We start from the raw sequence: 13139 nt of genomic DNA on the forward strand, positions 1-13139 counted from the left end.
TTAGATACACCTAGGGTATGAGAATTTAGGCACGCAGGGTTGTATTATTTATATAAGCATCCAAGGCCATGTGCCTAGACAGCAGGGATTTAGGTGATCCTTCAGTTGCCTATGTATTAAAAACGCATTTTATTTCTTTTATATCCCCGTCTCCTGCTTCACAATCACAAAATCCAACATTGAGGGACAGGGAATCAGATTGCATCACATTTACTCTCTGCATGTAGGTTTTTATCAGCCCGCATCGCCAGTAAGCACAAAACTGTCACCTTTGCATGGAGCATGCACATTATTCTACTCCAAAGACTATGCAATGTGTGCATTATTCAAACTGGCTTGCAGATATAATACAGAATAATGCACATTATTGACCCCAGAGTACAGGAAGCTGTCAGTGCAGTTTCCAAAATCGCTGATGTGACACAGAAGAAAATGTACATTTTGAAAGTTATTACAGTGGGGGTGGTATGAGGTAAACAACTTTCACTGAAAAGTTGGCCCAGACCAGAAAGGGGCCATGAGTTCCCAGAGCAGCCATATCGGATCTGAGAACAGCACAATGGAAGTACCCAAAGATTCCAAACCAAAGTCAACAAACATTTACTGTACACTTATGGGTCTGTTTATCATGCTGCCTAAAAAGTGGAGTGACTCATTACTGGTGATGTTGCCCCGAGCAAGCAATCAGCAATTAGATTTCGACAGTTAGAAAATAAAAACAAAGATCTGATTTGTTGCTATGAGTAGAATTGGCCATAGACGCAAATATAAAGTTGTACGACTCTTCGTTTCGTATGATTTTCAGATAATGTGTGGATCGCCCCAACATTTTTTCGTGCCATGGCGATCAGTCATTTAGTCAATGGGACAGGTTAGAAGATTTATGTTAGCTAACGATAATATCTCTACATGTATTGTCTATCTGACAATACCAGTGGGTGTCACTACTAATTGTTGGACATAATTTTCTTATGAATTCTGTCTGTGAATTAATGGCCAGAATATTGTCTGATTTGTTCTTTTTACTACTTTATTTAATCTGAATGGTTAATGGTAGGGCAGGAGAGTGCAACGAAAGAGTGTTCATCGGACGTAAGGATATATCTGCACGTCTATGGCCAGCTTAACATCACTGGTAATGTTTCACTCCACTTTTAACACAGCTTGATAAATAGACCCCTTAGGGGCATATTTATTAACATTGGCGACATACATCACTGGTGATGTTTCCCATAGCAACCAATGAGATCTTTGCTTTTGTTTTCTAACTTGTAGGTGACTTCAAATCTAATTGCTGATTGGATGCTACAGACAATATCACTGATGATGTTTGTCTCTGCCAGAAACCACGTGAAAGTGCCCAACCAATTTGTTCTGTTGTTTGATATCAGAATATTTAGACCTTTATCTATATACAGAAAACCCCTAACTATTGGTAGTCCTCATTGAGATCAGGTGCTTCATACATAAAAAAAAACATTGTATCCCCATAAAAAGGGCATTATTGCTCTCTCAGTTCTCCTTGAATCTAGTAATCAGCCTTGTAGCACATTATCTTATATTACAGACCAACCTCATTTTCTGCTTGATAATTTGCAACGACCCCTAAGTTTAGCTTCTCAACAGCTGCTCAGAGCCCACTGAGCGTCGAAGACACTTTCCAAGATGGTGACTCCTTGTAATAAGTTTGAAGTCCTGGTTCATTACTGCTATCGAGAAGCTAAAAAAAAACATTAGGCTGGTGCAATAAGTGCATTATATAAAATATGGCATTTTTAGGGTTTAGTTCTCTTTAAGGACAATGACACATGGATACATATCTGTGCAGCAATGATATAGGAGAAATGTCTTTGTGTCTTGGCATGCATTTTTTTTACATAGTTCTTTTCTTCTAATGAAAACACAAATGCACAGACTGATTGAGCCATTTTGAGGTAATTGGATATTGTGAATAATTACATTCCTTACACAAATCATTTCCTTACATTAAAATCTCTGTGGATCTGCAGCTAAACAGATTGTTGTGACAAAGGGATTGTGTGAAATAATATATTTATAATGAGTTTTCTTATTGCCTTTCACTTTACCAGACAAACAAATGAACAGACATATCTGTGCTTGACATGGCACATATAATAAATAACATTTACGGTTTTTAAACAGCTAATTAAACTTTCTCTCAGACAATTGTTTGCATGTGTTTATAAAGCTAGCATTACCCAGAATACCACAGTACCTGCAGAGACTAGCTTGTCAGTATGATGTGGCTGAGACTGTGGGCTTTCCTGCATATACTTGCTATTGTAACTTTGGATTCAGAGCTCAAGAGGCGGGAAGAGCTGTTTCTGAGGAGTTTGGGTTTCTCTTCCAAGCCTAACCCGGTATCTCCTCCTCCTGTCCCTTCTATACTTTGGAGGATATTCAACCAAAGGATGGGGAGCTCCAGTCAGAAAAAGAAACCAGACTTGTGCTTTGTGGAGGAATTTAATGTTCCTGGTAGTGTTATCAGAGTGTTCCCTGATCAAGGTGAGCTGATGGCTAATGTTCTCCATGGCATGGATAGTGTATACAAAGCCATTTTGTACCAGACATGTACTCCCGAGAGCTTTCTTTCAGATTATCCAGTGTAGTGATTTTAGGTGAACTGCATGATACCCATGGTTGTGTCATCAACTGAAAAACACGTGGTTCGCCTTTATGGCTCTTACAGACGAGCGTTTGAAGCTGCACTCCCCTGCGTTCCGTTTTTATGCATTCAGCCGCAGGGGAGCGCAGGAGTAGAAGCATTGTCTTTTTCAAAAATGCAGCATGTTGCATCTCAACCTGCGTTCTGCGCCTACATGCGCCTGTGTGAGTACAGCCCCATTGAAAAAACTGAATGCGTCTACTCCTGCGCTCCCCTGCGGCTGAACACATAAAAACGGAACGCAGGGGAGCGCAGCTTCAAACGCTCGTCTGTAAGAACGCTTAAGCTACCTTTTAGTATGTTATAAAATGGTTAATTCTAAATAACTTTTTAATTAAACTTAATTTTATCTTTTTTTTATAGTTTTTTTTTTTTTTCTTAATTATTTGCCTTTTTTTCTTCTGACTATTTCCAGCTTTCAAATGGGGCTCACTATTGTTGCTTTTAATTACTCCTCTTTCTATTCAGATCTCCTTGTCATATTCCAGTCTCTGATTCAAATCAATGCATGGTTTCTAGGGTAAGTTGGACCCTAGCAACAAGATTGTTGACTAAAAAAATGATAAAAAATAAAAACCAATTGCAAATTGTCTCGAATATCAATCTCTATATCATACTAATTGTTGATTCAGAGGTAAACAACCCCTTTAACTATAGCAGAACTATAGCTAAAGAGCATGAATGCTGATTGTATGTGAAGCATCCATTTAAAAGTACTTCAAATATGTTTGCAGAACTGAACAACCCCACAAAAAGAAACCAGGGGCAGCTTTAAATTGTGCAATGTACTGGAATATATATTGCCAGAGAACACTGCTTCCTGCAGAGGTTGTGAAAACACTTGTCTGTCTTCTGCTCACACTGCATGCAAGCCTTGTAGGGGCCTAGCTTTCATTTAGTGGCAACAGATTCCGAGCAGATAATTTGAAACTAGTGAACTTGGCAGCATGCATTATTGCTCACTGTTTTTAACTTTCACCAGGTATTCAAGGCTTTGCAACTGAGTGTTCATCATAATACCCTGTGTGACTGCAAATATATAGAGTTCTTGAGTTTTTGTCTGTTCATGCCATAGTTTATGCTATCTGCTTTATCATGTTTTATTGTGTATAGAAAAATATTCTTACTCTCCCTTTTTGATTCAGGTATCCTAGAACAATATATGGCTGTTTGAAAAACTAGATAAACCCTGTGCAATGCATTTATCACCATATTCCAGCATTACACCTTCATAAAGCCCATTTTAAATGCTAAAATATTGCATTCTAGTTGCTGTTTTACTTTCTATGTAAAAAAAATCATATGAAAATAAAATTGACAGCCAGCTGGAAACACAAGATTTAATTTATTTTTGCAGATGAATAGCGGAATAATTAACTACAGCACACAATTTCTAATGATATTTTGAGCAGATTTGTGTTATATAGGCTGGATTTAAACTTGCTTGCATGACTAACTTCCTAAGTTAGCTTTATTAATCACACACCATGTTTTGGGCACCCCAAAGTGTAAAAAGTGGTATTTGGGGCCCAAAATATGTTGTGTCACTAATAAATCTAACTTTGCCTTATAATGTAGATACATCTGTACCCATCTACCCTCGCTCAGCAATACAGTGCTGCCCAACATCTTACATGTAGTGGGATATTTATCTGACATATCCATGTTTAGGGGGTGGCATATAATTATACAAATATAATATCTTACTCAGAATTCTCTGTAAAGAGTGAAGTTTCTAGGTCTAGTAAACCATAGAAATCAAATTATTATTCTGATTGCTCACTATGAGTTACAAGACCTGTGGCAAAGTTTACTCCTTTTAATAAGGTACTGTTTCATAAGGAACAAACTTGATTTGCTGGAGAAACAGTCAGAGCAGTGTTCACAAAGCAATGTTTTAGCTGGCATTGACATTTCTGTCCTAAACAGAGTATTGTGAATTTTCTCATTGCAATTACATTGAATATTAGTACCTGTGGTAAAAACAGGGGGCAAAAACTCTTCTGTATAATATGGATCAATCTGTTGTATTAAGACATATTGTTGGACTAAATAGTTTCAACTTTCCTATGTTAATCTTTTAGGTCGGTTTATTATTCCCTACTCCGATGACATCCACCCAACACAATGCCTGGAAAAGAGACTTTTCTTCAATATCTCAGCAATAGAGAAGGAAGAGAGAGTCACCATGGGGCAGTTGGAATTGAGGTTCAGCCAGAACACCTATTACGGAAGGGTATTTGATCTGCGTCTCTATCGCACATTACAGATCACGCTTAAAGGGATGGGAAGAAGCAAAACAAGTAGAAAGCTGTTGGTGGCCCAAACGTTCCGTCTTCTGCATAAATCCCTCTTTTTTAACCTGACTGAAATTTGCCAAAGCTGGCAAGACCCACTGAAGAACTTGGGTTTGGTCTTGGAGATCTTTCCTAACAAGGAAAGTTCCTGGATGTCGACCGCTAAAGATGAGTGCAAAGACATACAGACCTTTCTCTATACCTCCTTGCTGACTGTGACCCTCAATCCTTTGCGGTGTAAAAAGCCACGTAGAAAAAGAAGCTATAGCAAACTGCCTTTTACTGCCAGCAATATCTGCAAAAAGAGGCACCTTTATGTTGAGTTTAAAGATGTTGGATGGCAAAACTGGGTGATTGCACCGCAAGGTTACATGGCCAACTACTGCTATGGAGAGTGTCCATACCCGCTGACAGAAATACTTAATGGGTCCAACCATGCAATTCTGCAGACCTTGGTCCACTCTATTGAGCCAGAAGACATTCCTCTTCCTTGCTGTGTTCCGACAAAAATGTCTCCCATATCAATGTTATTCTATGACAACAATGACAATGTGGTGCTGAGACATTATGAAAACATGGCAGTAGATGAGTGTGGCTGCAGGTGACCATATGTGCCAGTACATACAAATAATTTGATTCTATTAATTAGTATTCCTGTTAATGTGACCTACTAGTGTATGCTTGTTCCTGTAGTTATTAATATGGGAGAATTTATTTGTAACCCGATCAAGGTTAATAGTTACTGCTTGGATTAAGCAATGGATGTAGCTTACACATAGGCAACAATATTGTGTGCTACAGATCCACATTCACTACCATCAGTGTTCATGGTCTGCTAGGAAAAATATACTGATCTAAAAGCAATATTTCTACTTTATTTCTACACTGTTATGTCATAGATTTTATCATTCTTAACGTATTCACAGTCCTGTACATGCACAGAGTATCTTGAGTGCTAGTAAGGGTGTTGGGACATCATCATATTGATTTGCCTTGACTGTTAGCTGTTAGCTGTTAAGGAGCACATATGCTAAAATTCACTTTGATCTTGTGTGAATGTATATATCACTATATGATGTTGTTAATAATAATATCTTAGAAGAACATGGTATATAACCTGATGACTTTTCTATTTCACTAAAATTAGATGAGGTGCTTGCACTATTCACTGCACAGAGGCGTAATCCTCCAATATGAAAATAAAAAAATATATAATAGTCCATATGACTTGAGCATTCTGGCCAGTGATAGATCTAACAGGTCATATGCACTGGTTGGTAGAAAGTTGGTTACACTGTCCTTCATGTACCAATAGGGAGGTAGATGCCATTGACATACAAGTGGTATTTAAATAATTATTTGTTTTTAAAAAATATATTTTTAGGCTCTAAATGCAATGTTTTTTTACGCTGCCGGTCTTGCATTTGTCTGTGGAAAGGCAACATAACTTATGCCTATTGCTTCTATTTGCTTCCCTATAAGATGAGTTTCCTTTAAAGAAAATGGAGTGCATCTGTGGGGTAAAATACCTTAGACAATTTTTCATTGATACTTTTTAAGCTGCTTTTACATACCTAAAAATGCATCTTTGAGTGAAACCATCGTAAACCCCTGATGGACAGAATGGATAAAAATCATACAAAATCTGAAAACTAACAGTAATAAAAATGTTAATGTAGTGGTATTTCTGCTATAGCCATAGAACCACAGGTTTTGGTACCAGGGTGTGCCTATATAAAGATACTTGCTTATTGTAAACCATTGCTTTTAAATTGTGAATAAAATGTATTTGGATTTGTTTAACTTGGCTAACTTGCATGCAATGTGGGAATTAAAGTGAAGTATAATAAATATCTAAATAATATCCAGGGGTTTTGTGTTAACTGAGCATTTGAACCATATAACAATTGTGCCATAAAGGCATTTTCTCAGTTACCATCTATGGCCTGCTTAGTGAGAAGGCTTTTAAAACCTACTATAGAGTTTTAAAGGGGTTGTTAACTTTTAGTATGATGTATAATTTGTTGTTATTTGTGGTTTTTGAGTTATTTAGCCTTTTATTCAGCAACCCTCCAGTTTGCAATTTCAGCTATCTGGTTGTTAGGGTCCAAATTACCCTGGCAACCATGCACTGATTTGAATAAGACACTGGAATATGAATAGGTGAAGACCTGAATAGAAACATGAGTAATAAAAAGTAGCAATAACAATACATTTGTAGCCTTAAGGTGGCCATACACGGATAGATCCGCTCGTTTGGCGATGTCGCCAAACGAGTGGATCTCCCTCCGATATGCCCACCTTGAGGTGGGCAATATCGGGCTGATCTGATCGTGGGCCCTAGGGCCCAACGATCGGATCCTTCACGTTCGCAAACGGGCGGTCGGATCGCGGGACCGCATCAACGAACAGATGCGGCCGCGATCCGACGGGATTTTTAACCCCATCCGATCGAGATCTGGCCGACTTTCGGCCAGATCTCGATCGGGGAAGCCCGTCGGGGGCCCCCATACACGGGCCAATAAACTGCCGACTCGGTCTGTCGACAGCTTTTATCGGCCCGTGTATGGCCACCTTTACAGAGCATTTGTTTTTAGATGGGGTTTAAAAACAAATGCAGTGAATCACTCCTTTTAAAAGGCAAGGAACCCTTAAATCACTGGGGTGGGGGTCTGCCAGTAATTTTATTCCATCCATTCTTGTAAGAATGTTAATTTTAATATGCATTAGCAGCTAGGGTTGCCACCTTTTTGAAATGGTGGAGACCGGGCAAGATGATTGGGCCGTGACCTTAGGGGGCGGGCCGTGATGTAGATTGTAGTGACGGGGCTATGACACAGCGACTAGCGATTGGCCGATCGATGTTTCAATCAAGGGAATCCTGCTCGGTTTTCCTTATTTGGAAAACCGGGCGGCAAGTTTTGTCTCGGGCAGCCCTTCAAAATACCGGGCTGTCCGGGTAGAAACCGGAAGGGGAAGTGAAAGGGAAGGAGCAGATGGTGTGGAGGGAGCAGCCAGAAATAAAGCCAACTTCTACCCTGCAGTCTGGCATCTCTTTGTGCATTCTTCTAGTTCTGCAACACCCTGTACTGGGTTATCACACTGCTGCATCAGGGGCCCACACACCCCAGCCGAAATCCCCCCACACATATCTTATGTGTTCTGTGGTTGCGATTGTGGTGTGGGGGAGGTGAGGAAGAAGCTCAGGTGGCCATTGGGAGCATATCTAGGCTGCTGGGGCCCACTGGGTTTATTCCAGGTGTCTCTGGCCCAGTCTGACCCTGCCGAGATCAGCCCCTGTGTGGCATTAGCTGATTTAATCAAATAAGTTAGCTATTTGACACCTTGCCAGTAGATGTCACTATATTATTAGTTCATACATCAAAACACCCCTTTCTGGGGATTGTTTACAAAGACTGACATCCCCTCTAGGGAAATAATGGTGTCTTCCAGAGAACTGGAGGAAAAAAAGATGTTCTTTCTCCAGAGAACTGCTACAGGCAGCCATTGAGAAAGAAGCAACCATCAGCCATCATATGGGGTAAGTCCTCCAGGGGAACCCTTTCCTAGTTCTTAGCTAGGATTAGTCAGCTTGTGTTATAGAAGTGGCTCAGCAACCACTTAGTGCCAGTCAGGCAGGTTTGACACCTTTCAAGTTTAGACTTCGGCAGTGGGGCAGACAGTGATGTTGTGGGGAGGGACGGGTGATGGCCATGTGCTGTGATTATATGTGATCTACTTTCTGATTGTAATGGTATGTACAATACAATGTAATGTAGCCAGCTATAGGAAGGCTCACATCTCACTCACAAATAGACTATTAAAGCCTTGTTCTCCCAGTAGCAAAAGTTGCTATATATGATCTTATGAATGCTGTATCCCAGTAGATTTGTGGGTAGCTTTCTGTATATATACTGTAGCTTCAAAACTGGTTGTTTTATAATAAACTTGAGACTATACCCTAGCAATACAGCTGGGATAGTGGCAAGTCCCTAGCACCTAATACCACTGTATCTCAGTGTATCTCTTATTCCTGTCTTATTCCCTCCAAAATAATCAGTGATCAGACCACTGATTAATTTTTCTCCACTGTCACAGCTTTTACAGGGAGTTTATACAGACCACTGGCCAGTTATAGATTTCGAAAGCCATGAGTAGGGTGTTTTTTTCTTGGAAGAGAACAATAGCGCTCCAGTTTCTAGGAAATCTCCAGCAACCCCAGGTAGATTGACTTCATTATAGGGAAACATGCTAAAAAATTACAATGTATTTCTTTAAAATCTGGCATTTTACTCAAACTATGCAGAAATACTTAAAGGAGAATTCAAACGTTTTCAAAAAAACGCCCTACCCCCACCCCACGTAGGCCCCCCCTCCCTCTTCCCCCCTCAGCATAGTTGCCCCCTGGGGAAATGCCCCTAACTTTATACTTACGCCTTGGCGCAGATTCAGGCATCAGAGTTCCACGCAGCCATCTTCCAGGTCTTCGGTAAGCTGAGTGGGAGACCTGCAAAGCGGCGCATGCACAGTTGGAGCAATTTGCTGGTTTGCGACAACTGTGCATGCGCCGGAAGAAGACAGAAAAGACCCGGAAGATGGCTGCGTGGAACTCCGATGCCTGAATCTGTGCCGAGGGGTAAGTATAAAGTATGGGGCATTTTCCCTGGGGGGGAGGAGGGTTTATATCTTTTTTTAAAACGGTTGCATTCTCCTTTAATGCTTTTTTAGAAAATCACAATGGTCATTGGCCTATTTGTACTTGCCCCTAGAGGGCTTAGAAAATGTGTTATAGCAAATATTTTATGCTCAGAATTCTATTAGCAGATGCACTTTACTACAGGTATAGGATCTCTTATCCGGAAACCCGATATCCAGAAAGGTCCAAATTAAGGAAAGGCCATCTCCCATAGGGGCAAATCTCCAGAGACGGCTTCGCTCACATAGCAAGACTTCGCCAGGTGTAGATTTGCCAGGACAACGCTAATTCACTAAAATCAGAAGTTGCGTCCAGGGTGCCGAACATTGGCGAAGTTGCGCTAGCGTTTCTGCGGCAAGCGAAGTTGCGATAGCGTTGGCTAATTTGCATACGGCAGGAAGTGAAAGTACAAAGCACGTATATGTTACATCAAATTCATTACATTACACAAGCCCAGGGAACATTAATAAAATGAAATAGAGTTGTTATAATGCCCTGCACATGTGCCCAATGTATAGTTTATGTGCTATAAGGTAGGAAATGTATGGGGGAGCCTGGGTACCCAAAAACAAATTTAAGGACCTTTACAGCCTATAACCCTGAAAAAAGTAAAAGACGGCCAGCGTTTTTTGGGACTTTGGGACTAAAAATTGAAGAAGCCCTATACATTCCATTGCACTTCGCCTGGTCTGAGGTGGCTAAGGCAAGTGTGGCGGAACAGGTGAATTTGCGAAGAAATGCTCTTTCGAGAGAGCGAAACTGCGCCTGGCGTAAGAGTGCGACGTAGTGCCAGAGTTTATGTCCTACGCTAGCAAACTCACGCCAATTTTCGCTAACGTCACTTCGCCCTTTAGTAAATTTGCCCCCATAGTTTTTATTTTATACAAATAATCCAAATTTTTAAAAATTTGCTTTTTTTCTGTAATAATAAAACAGTAGCTTGTACTCGTTCCAAACTAAGATATAATTAATCCTTATTGGAAGCAGAACCAGCCTATTGGGTTATTTAATGTTTACATGATTTTCTAGTAGACTACTACTAGGTACAAAGATCCAAATTACGGACAAATCCATTATCCGGAAAACCCAAGGTCCCGAGCATTCTGGATAGCAGGTCCCATACCTGTTTCAACTTAAACTTTCAATTCCATCGTATAATGTGGTTCAAGTTTAAGACAATCCATGATTATATTTATTCCATGTTAGTTTCTATTAAGAATGTGTGTGTGTGGCAGTGGTGCCCCCCACACCTTGAAACAGGGCATCTTTCCCAAGCTCTGAGTGTAATAAGTACAACTGATATGCCTGGTGCTATCAGTGAGGTAAATATGAGATGCTGGGGTTCTGTTGGAGATGAGTGAGATCCTTATTACAGTGTGATGCTGTGATGAAACTGGTGTACACTTCCTTATCTCCCTAGTTGCTGGGCAGAAGCCCATGTATGTAATGGCTAATCTACATATTCCAGTTATTCGCCTACAGGTCTATGACCACTTCCTGTCTGGTAAGGGGGTGGATTCTGGTTGCTGACCCAGCTGTATGTGTTTCAGGGAGTCTGGGTACAACAAGGCCCAGTAAAACCATTCTGCCCTAGAGGGACCAGCACCTCCAGTGATCAGGGCGCCCGAGGCTGTGCGGTCCTGTTGCCCGGCCGTGCGGTCCTAGCGCCCGCCTGTTTACCCCCCTCCAGTGTGAGTGCGCCTGCACCGCTGAGCTCAGGGGCACCATCTTTGGCGCTTCAGTAGTCCTCGTAAAGAAAGAAGCATGGACATGCTGTGTGAGAAGCCTGCTGCTGTGAGTGAGTCAAGGATGAAGTGCATGTTACAGTGGACAAGATGTGCGCTACTGCTGCTGTGTGTCCAGTGACCGTTCAATGTTTGCTGACAAATTGGGCTGTATGTACTGCAGGGCTGCTTTTTAGTTCCACCCTTCCTTTGTATGTATATGTGTTTCCTTTAGAGCACGGTTCCCCAACTGCCAGGCCGTGGCCCAAAAGCAGGCCGCAGACACTCCCGTACTGGGCTGCCGACCCAGCCCCCGACCCCACCAATATGGATTCATCCAGCTTAGTTTGGATCACAAGCTACTGTTTTATTAATATAGAGAAAAGGCAAATCATTTTTCAAACGTGACTTATTTGCTTAAAATTGAGTCTTTGAGACATGGCCTTCCCTTAAGTCAGATCTTTCTGGATATAGGGTAACCGCTTAATTTTGCTTAGGTTACTTGCTTAGCTTAATTTTGCTTATGCTTAATTTTCATCTGATTCATTAAGAATTCTATTGCTTCATTATACATTTTACCTGCAACTTACTTGCTGCTTTCAAAGTAAAACTCCCAAACTTGGCTGCCCTTTTATTAGACACCAGTGGGATCACCTGACTATAGCTGGGAAGGGTGGGAGCTACAACATGGAGCTGGTCACTGCTCCTGTATAACTAGAACAAACAAGGGAAAGATGAAAATTAAGCGTAGGACTGGCCAGATATGGGATGACTTTGACGTAGTTGGCCAGCTTAAATATACTGCAATATATGGGTAAACAATCCCTGTTTTGTTTAAAGGGTAAGGCATTTTTCAGTAGCAGTATGCTCAAAATGTCTCTGTCTTAAATATATTGATAATGGGTTGAGTGCAGAGGACCTCTTGTATTTTTCTATATGTATTTTGTGGTCACACCCTCATTGCATCCCCAGCCTAATTTTTTTAAAAATTAGTGGTGAGCACAACTTTCCCTTGTTTGTTCCCCCTCACAACAAGCCACTATGGCTTGCTTCACCATACCTGATTATAAAAGCAGGTCGATGGTTGCCCCGTCAGGCCACTTGTCTTTTTCCCCATGGCTCATTGGGTCTGATGCCAAATAGAAGCACATGCAGATGAAGCAAATCTGGTCTTGGCTTTAAAAAAAGAAACAAACCCTTAATAAAAAATACTTACTTACATAGACCCCCTCCCTACTCCCCCCCACCTCAGCCTAGCTGCTACCCCAGGCAAATGCCCCTAACTCTTTACTTACCCCTCCATACAGATTCTGTCCAGCAGAGTTCACGGGCGCCATCTTCAGCCGCTTCGGTAATCTTCGGAATGAGACTGGCGGTTCAGCAATCTTTATGAGTTTCGGCGAATGCACATTTGTTGTGAAACAGAGAATTGCTCCAACTTCACATGCGCCACTCCGCCGGTCTCATTCAGAAGATTACCGAAAAGAAGAAGAAGATGGCTGCCGTGAACTCTGCTGGACAGAATCTGCACCGAGGGGTAAGTATAGAGTTAGGGGCATTTGCCCGGGGTAGCAGCTAGGCTAGGGGGGAGGAGGGAGGGGATCTATGTAGGGTAGGGGGTAGGATTTTTTTTGTATTAAGCGTTTGTTTCTCCTTTAAGTGTGCATGCTCCTGGTCAATAATTGCCAACCCCACTGCACTACTCTGTTCTATGATTAGGTACAGGAGATTGCAAC

General features: G+C 41.3%; 1 protein-coding gene across 1 annotated transcript; it reads left to right on the forward strand.

Moving 5' to 3' along the window:
* Positions 1-2242: 2242 nt before the first annotated feature.
* gdf1.S (growth differentiation factor 1 S homeolog) lies at positions 2243-6786 on the forward strand (the record flags this gene model as incomplete). Its single annotated transcript, NM_001095591.1, is given in 2 exon segments — positions 2243-2526; positions 4771-6786. Coding segments are annotated over 2 exon segments (1086 nt in total). The 3' UTR covers positions 5589-6786.
* Positions 6787-13139: the final 6353 nt, after the last annotated feature.

The sequence above is a fragment of the Xenopus laevis genome, chromosome 1L (genome assembly GCF_017654675.1).
Source record: "Xenopus laevis strain J_2021 chromosome 1L, Xenopus_laevis_v10.1, whole genome shotgun sequence".
In the NCBI taxonomy this organism is placed as follows: Eukaryota; Metazoa; Chordata; class Amphibia; order Anura; family Pipidae; genus Xenopus; species Xenopus laevis.